General features: G+C 54.4%; 1 protein-coding gene across 3 annotated transcripts in view; it reads right to left on the bottom strand.

Moving 5' to 3' along the window:
- Nucleotides 1-405: 405 nt before the first annotated feature.
- TBC1D14 (TBC1 domain family member 14) overlaps nucleotides 406-7,848 on the bottom strand; it is a 72,678-nt gene continuing 65,235 nt past the window's right edge. For all 3 annotated transcript variants that reach the window (XM_070399743.1, XM_070399752.1, XM_070399758.1), the window contains 3 exons: nucleotides 5,163-5,272; nucleotides 2,176-2,434; nucleotides 406-598 (listed from right to left, as the gene is read on the bottom strand). In XM_070399743.1, the coding sequence (XP_070255844.1) occupies nucleotides 533-598; nucleotides 2,176-2,434; nucleotides 5,163-5,272 (435 nt within the window). In that variant the 3' untranslated portion in view covers nucleotides 406-532. The remainder of the gene's footprint in view (nucleotides 599-2,175; nucleotides 2,435-5,162; nucleotides 5,273-7,848) is intronic.

The following is a 7,848-nucleotide window of genomic DNA, read 5'->3' as shown; positions in this document are numbered from 1 at the left end:
CTCCGAGGGCAGGTGAGTCCCAGGGCGTCCACGAGAGCTCGTGTGCCTTAATGCATCTTTGGTAGGTGGGCTTTAACAACGGGACCTGTCTCTGGAGCAATTACCTCAGTAACTAAATCAGCAATCCCTCTCCCTTCAAAGTAGGTAACCAAGGGCCATAACATCTCTGAGGTCTCCCAAACACCTGCTCGTGCACCTCGGCTAAGAAAGACTACGCCCTGGCGGTAGTGACATAGAAGCAGCGCAATTTAATTATGTTTGCTGGAAAAGGGGAGAGAGCCGCCGCCCTACTTTTAAACCATGCAGTGTGCAGTGGTTGCCATGTCAATACTAGGTCATCATTCCACCGAGCTTCTTAAGGCTAAGCCTTGGTTTAATCCTTTAAAAGTTTGGTTTGTTTTAAGGCCAACTGCAGTATCAGGAACCAAACAGGAAAACAGCCCCCATTCTCAGCTGCCAGTATGTCCGCCCCAAACAGCACGGGTGCGCTGGCAGTTCTGCCCCGGTGCCGAGCGCGAGTCCGCCTGCCGCCTCAGTGTCTGAGCGACGGGCTTCCTTTCTCCATCTCCCGGCTGTCCTTCTGCAATGCCGTCAGCACCTGGAATCACAGGGCACACACTGACTACAGGTCCCAGGGGCTACCTGGTGACTGCCTCCCCTCTGCTGCTCCACGCCGGCCCCCCGCGCACCTCTCTGATGTGGAGACCATCAGGCCATCTCTGCACCAATGCCCTCCCACCCGTCCCACCAGCCACAAGACGGGGTGCAGGGCTCTCCCTCACATCCGCCCTGTGCTCCCTACTACGAAGCCAGCTGCTGCCCACTCCTTCCTGAGCTTCCCAAGGGGCTGGGCTCCCTCCTCCCTCCTCTCAGTGCTTAGTTAACACCTTTGTTTTGTAAATATTACTTCCCGCTGTGATTGTTTAATAACAGCAATGACAATAGCTATAGTTCTTGAATCCCTCGATGCCAAGCAGAGCCCTCACTCCACAAGCGCTCGCTCACAGCTGTTTACTCCGCACCAGCAGCGCAGGAAGGTAACCCCCAACAAGGTAACCCCTACCGTAAGGCACCTGAGCAACAGCGCCCACAGATGTGACTTGCTCCTACACAGCTCACCGGCTCAAACCCACATCTGTCTGACTTCCAAACCCAGGGACCCAGGGAGCACTGGTGCTGACCCACCAGCGGCCAGGCATCCACCACCTTCCTTACAAGCCACAGGGAAAGCAGGAATATTTAGGTCTCAAAAGGGGGCATCAAGGACTGATGACAGATACAAGCTGCCCCCACCTCTGCGCAAACAGCACTGCCACCCAAACAAATATCCACCTGTTTGTAAAGCTCACCAGGTCTTCCCTCGGGCACAGCCTGTAGGACTGTGCTCAGACCACAATGCCCCCTGTCGGAGCTGTGTGGAACTCCATGGTGCTCACCCCACCCCCCAGCAAGCTAACTCCTATCACTAGCCCACTATGGTGTCCAATAAACTCTGACCTCATTTTAACCAGTAATTTTAGTTCCTAAAGTATATGAAGCAAAATGTCAGATCTGGGTTTAATCCTTCCCTCTGTGTGTGTGTGCCTGTGTGTGTGTGTATGTGGCTGTGTGGCTGTGGGTAGGTGTGTGGGGGTTGTGTGTGTGTATGGGTGTGTGTGTGTATGAGGTGTGTGTATGGGTGTGTGGGGATTGTGTGTGTGTGTGTTTGTGTGTGTGTGTATGAGCTCTGTGTATGGGTGGGTGTGGGGGGTGGCCACAGGGAAGCCCCTGGGACTTGGAAGGAAGAGCAGCAGCCGTGACTGCACGTGTGGGAAGGTGAAGGAGTAACGCAGCCCAGGGAAGCGGGGGCAGGACCTCGTCCCGGAGCACCTCCCCGAGAGGAGGGGCTGGGCGAGTGCTAGTCCCCTTGGCTTCCGTCTCAGGCATTTTAAGGGGGGGGGGGGGGTTACAAATGCTGTCTACCATGCAGGGAGCACCGTGATGACAAACCAGCTGACCTCCCAGGGCCGCAGAGAGGGTGGAGGCTGAGGTGCCTCGGCCCCTGCATCTGACAGGCCCCTTGGCAGAGCCGGCCTCAGAGTCAGGTCTCCAGCGCAGGAACCACCGAGAGGGCTGCCTCCTCAGAGGACTCCACACAAGGGCTCCAAGGAAGGAACGACCAAAAGGCCCACTTACCTGAGCCCACTTCTTGTTGCGACTCTGCATCTGAACTGCAGCGATGGAGGCAAAAACCTCTCCTGCGGGCAGGTCCTCGGGCAGCCTGGTGAGGAACTGGGCGACGTGGATGAAGTCCATCCTGGTCAGGATGTCCTCGAACAGCCTCAGGATGCCCAGGGCCGTGCGGAACAGGAACTCCTCCCCATCTCGGCAGAACACGTCCCAGATGCGGCAGGCCAGGTCGAGGGGCAGAGACTTGCTGTACAAGGTAAAGATCCTGCAGAGAGTGGAGCGCTTCAGGGGGGCTGGCAGACAAGGAACCCTGAATCGGCTGGGCTCCGCTCCATGCTCCCCAGTATGACTGTCATCTTAGATACAAACACGGGGCCGGGTGCGGGGCACAAGGCCTGTGCTCATTCCGAAGGCCAATGTGAAAAGGCTTTCACACGGAATCTCGAACAAGCACAATTCCTCATCACTGCTACTGTTGCTTCCACATGCAGCAAATATTTACCCAGCACTATGAGCTACGCTGCTGGCAGGCGCTGGACATGAGGTTACTAAGGCAGAGAGAGCATAGAGTCTGGTGAGGGGCTGAGAACAGCAAACAGAAATGCACCACTCCGTGTCCACGTGCATGTGAAGAGGACTATACGCTTTCCTCCCAGTAGGGGTCAGTAAAGGAACAAAGGAAATTTTTCCAAATAAATTTGCAGATTACAAATTCTGATCTTAACAATGCAAACCATCAGATGAAGAAATTAAATACGAGTATCTCTTCCCTTAAAGAACTGTGATCGCACGCCCTGGCCAGTGTGGCTGGTGGCCGGGCGGCAGCCTGTGCACCAAAGGCCGCTAAGAGGTCTCGGTGCCCTGTCTCCAGTCTCTAGCTGGAGAGCATTCTCAATTCCACCTGGAGGACGTGATAGTTTTTCAGAAAATGAAACAGAACGGACCCAATCCACAGTCCTACCTCTTCCTGCCTGTTCACTCAGAGATCAAGCCCTCACATCTTAAACGCAGAGTCTCGAGTGAAAAGTGATCAGAAAATAGAGTAGCGATAAGAGGGAGAGTGACAACAGATATTTCTTCAACAGAACATTCTTGAGTTCAGATACGTGTGGCCTCCATTAACGACTTAGATATTCTGAACTTTACAGAATGAAGCCAACATGCGAACAATCAAGAAAGCTGTGGTCAGAGCCTGCGCCTGTGCTCAGGCCTCACCCAGGCGGTACCGTTCTCCGTGAGCCTGCGCCTGAGCTCAGGCCTCACCCAGGCGGTACCGTTCTCCGTGAGCCAGCGCCTGAGCTCAGGCCTCACCCAGGCGGTACCGTTCTCCGTGAGCCAGCGCCTGAGCTCTGAGCCCTCCTGTGGAGGCGGGCCAGCCTGTCGCCAGGCTGGCTGAAGACTGCTTCTGCTAGTCACTGTCCTTTGGTGATGAGGATGCACTGTAGCATTGAACAAACACCATTCCCTGTCCCCGGCGGGGAGGATGTGTGGATTTAACTGCGAGCAGGGGGAGGCAGGGAGGGCCAGTCTGATGTGTATGTGTGTGAGAGTGTGCACATACACACACCTGTTAACAGGATGGTCAGGGAAGAACACATCACTGACAAGTGACATTTGCATAAAGCCCTGAAGAGGAAGCCAGGAGCCAAGAGAAGGGTTGGAAAGCACCCAGGTTCCCAAGCTCTGAGGCAGGAGCAGACCTGGCAAATCCCAGGAAGAGCCAGGAAGCCCCAGGCAGAAGCCGAAAGCAGCGAAGGGGAGAACACGCGGAGAAGCTGAGGCTGGGCTGGGGCAGGGGGGCGGCCAGGCTTTACTCTACAGGACAGGGAACCGGTGGAGGTCTGTCCAGAGGAGGGCCATCCACTGTGCGGGGAGGCGCGTGTCCAGGACGCAGGTCCCGGCGGCCACTGAAACCAGGCCTGGTCAGAGCAGCTGGCAGCAGCGGGGTGGCCCGAAGTCAAGATAATCTGGACAGACCCTGCAGTGAATTTTCCTCACAGAAAATGCAGCAGGACTCAGGGGCGCTGAGCCTCCAATTTCTCATCTGTGAAGCAAACCTGGCTCTCAGTGCTTCTGATCTCAGCTGGGGGCACTGCGAGCCCTCACCAGCTGGGCCGGGAGAGCAGGCGACCGTGCCTGGCCATCTCTTGCATTCCCACAAATCTCTTGGGCACCACCGCTTTCCCCTCTCCACCCACTTTGCAGCCTCGGCTCAAACCCTGGTCTTTCTCCCTTAACCTGCCTCTGCCTACAGGCTTCCCTGTCTCCCACGTAACCTAACACTCACTTCTGGGGATAACCCACCTTCATCTTCGCCCAATCAAAAGCCTTCCACACCCCCTTGCCCCTGCAATGCTGCCCAAAGGCCTCAGCGTGGCATCCAGCACACACTGGCCCTGACCTCTCACCTGCCACCCTCCACCCTTCCCTCAGGCCCAGCGTCGCCAGGCCACCTGCTGGAGCCCTGCTAGTTCTGCACCACCACATGTCCCTATCAGGCCGTGGCTGGGGCTCATGTTAAGCTGGGTCCAGGGTCGCTGTCCTCCGCCTGCTTCAGAGACACACTTCATGTGCAGCACAGCATCCACGGGCATGTCTTCCTTTAGGAAAGGCTCTGCAGGCAAGCTCCGTGTCCTGCACACCACCGCCGTCCAGGTCCCAGCAGAGCCTGGCATAGCCAGACCTGGTGCTCAGTGGCACTGTTTTGTCTTCCGGTGACTGACAGGTCGCTTAACGTGTTACTAATGGGTAAATGGCGCTTTGAAAGCAAACAGGTCCAAAACACCACTTCTCCCCTGAAGGAGTTCAGAGGGACCAGGTAGGGTCACAGAAAATAAGAGTAACAAGAAAGAGCGAATGGTGCCAGCAGAGGACTGGGGGCTGGAGCTGGGAAAACAGAGGCAGCGGCGTGGGCAGCTGGGTCCTGAAAGGAGCTGGCCGTGAGGACAGTGGAACATGGGGCAGGAGGTGAGAAAACAAAAATGCGGACTTACCAATCGATTAGGTAGATGTCTGGAGTTAAGCTGTTTTTCTTGAAATGAGTAAATAATTTCGGCAAATTTTCTTCAAAGAATACCTCAAACGCAGCAAAATAAGTCAACATCTGGGGAGATAATGTGAAATACACCAGTAAACTAATTATCAGCACACATTTCCAACCTACAAAACAAGCCAACATGCTTACACCATTGGAATCCAACAGTCACCTCCTTGTGTAATCGCCAGTGACACGTTCTGACGGGTGAAGGCGAGGTGCACACAGGCCGTTCTAGCAGCGCATCTCGCCTCACCGCGCCTGTCTCACTGCGCCACAGGCCCTGCGGCGTCCCATGTCCAGCAAGCCTACCCCACGGGCTCCGATGCTGGTGAGAACTTTCCGCAGTAACGTGCCCTGTAACAAGGCGCGCCCACTGTCTCAGACACAGTCTCCTGCACCCGGAACCGGCTGCAGCGCAGTGTGAACAACTGTGTGTGCACCGGGAAAGCAGAAACCCAGGCCGCTTGCTGAGATGCTGCTTCCTGTGGTGTCGGAAACTGAACCGAGATATCTCAAGTTGGCCTGTGAGGACCCAGTGCATCCTCACAGTAACACCACGAGCTACACCTTATTATTCCTCCAAGTGCAGAGAGGAAACTGACACCAGAGAAGGTGCACAGCCTGCCAGTAAGGTCACATGAGTGTGTGGCCGGGACCTGACCCGTGTCTGTCCCTCTGCCAAGGCAGAGCCTTGGGGCTCGCTCCTCTAGAACCGGGAAGGAATTCGTGGCTGAATAATCTGACACATGCACGCTGTGCTCCCAGCCCCCAGCCTCGCCAGGGCCAGGCAGCACTGCTCCGCTCCGGCTCCAGCTCCGGCTCCAGCTCCGGCTCCAGCTCCGGCTCCAGCTCCGGCAAGCAGTGAGGGAAGAAACACGCGGGGAGGAGCGGCGGGCACAGCCGGCACTTCACCAGCACAGGCTTTCGACTGCCTGCAGGGCCTGTGGAATGCAATGCGCAGGGAGCCTGTGGAACTGCAGCTGCTGCTGGATGGGGAGGGCACCAGCGGAGAGGCAGGCGGGCTGCTCCGTGTACTACGGGGAGGCATGTGGGCAGGGTGCTCTCGGTGCTGCCTGCTCCCCTTAATGAATGGTTGTTCTGTAAACCAGAGTTCCCAATGGGGCACTCTCCTCCCAGGGGACATCGGGCTATGTCGGAGGACATTTTTGGTTGTTACAGCGAGGGGAGGTGCTGCTGGCACTCAGCGGGTAGAGGCCAGAGAAGCCATTCAATGCCAGCCCCAAGGTCAACAGCGCTGCTACTGAGAGGCCCTGCTGTAAATGAAGGTCCAGTCAGCATTATGATTCTCTGGTTCTTCCTTAGTAATTAGGCTAAAATTCTTCAGTACAGTTTGTATCATATGTTGCCAAAGAGAAAACTGGGGTCTTCAAAAATAGGAGCTATTTAGATGTAAATCATTTTATTCTATAGGAAAAGTTCTTCCTGGCAGGACCGTAAGTGCCGCTGGAGGAAACCTAAGAGCAGAAACAATAAGGATCCTCCATCATCTCTATGAACTGTGGTCCTGTTACACTTACATATGGGAGCCATTAAGGCAGATGTTCCACTCCATATACTTTTGAAAAAAGTGTCACTTCATCTTAAATACTTCTTTAGAGCACGATTCTGTGCAAACACTGCTACTGCACTGGATCTGGCACCAGATTGCAACGAACCCTTCTGTATTCCCCTAAACCCCATTTTTAAAGTTCTTCAACTTTCACACCAAAATGTAATTTTAAATTATTGTTAAATAATTATAAATACTTGTGTGACGCCATCTTTGTTATTATAAATAATTATAAATACTTGTGTGACAACCATCTTTGTTAATGCTTGGTCCCCGGTTGGACTTTCTTAGATTCCTACAAGCAGAATTACATACCAACACCATTTACCGCTATTGATACTTAATACCAAGTTTCTTCCAGAAGAATTCTGCCAATTTATACTTCCCCTATCAGCCACCCACTTAGCAACAGTTTTAAAATACTTTTTGTTTAATGTATATACCGCCTGAACAAGAAATACTCAGGAGGCTTTAGGATATTAAAGAGGGAGCATCCCTGGCTGACCGAAACGCTCAGATCAGCTGGTCTAGCAGTACTGGCGAGAACTCTCAGCCAGCTCTCAGCAAGTCAATGCAATACTAACGTAAAAGCTGATGGGTCTGTCAGGGGGCGCCATCCTCTGGCCTCAGAAAGAACAGGGCTGAGGAGGCAGGACGGGGCCTGGGCTCCTCCCTCACCAGCTGTGTGCCCTGAACGGGAGCCTTCCCGCCCCATCGGGCCACGCAGCCATCTGTGTGCATAATGTGTGGCACGGACTCAGCTCAGTGAATGAAACCTGCACTGCCCAGTGCCCAGCCACGCACTGAACGCACTGCTGCCTCCGTCCACACAGGAGCTGCCCTTACATGCTCTCTTGTCTGTGTGTGAGTGCACTGCACGGAGCAGCACGATGGCTCAGCTCCGCCACATCCATGCGCAGACCACACAAGGAGACTGTGCCACACAAAGCAGGCATGTTTGTGCACGAGCTGCCCTCCCTGGTGTGGAGAATGTATTTTCAGAAACGCTTTCTGAAAAGCTGCCTTCAGAAAGTCATACATATGGCTATTAGCTACGTGTTTTTAAAATCCA

The sequence above is a fragment of the Myotis yumanensis genome, unplaced genomic scaffold (genome assembly GCF_028538775.1).
Source record: "Myotis yumanensis isolate MYYU_CA2020_CCGP unplaced genomic scaffold, mMyoYum1.0.hap1 SCAF_1, whole genome shotgun sequence".
Taxonomy (NCBI): domain Eukaryota; kingdom Metazoa; phylum Chordata; class Mammalia; order Chiroptera; family Vespertilionidae; genus Myotis; species Myotis yumanensis.
The sequence above is the reverse complement of the archived record's forward strand: the minus strand, read 5'-3'. Positions and strand labels throughout refer to the sequence as shown.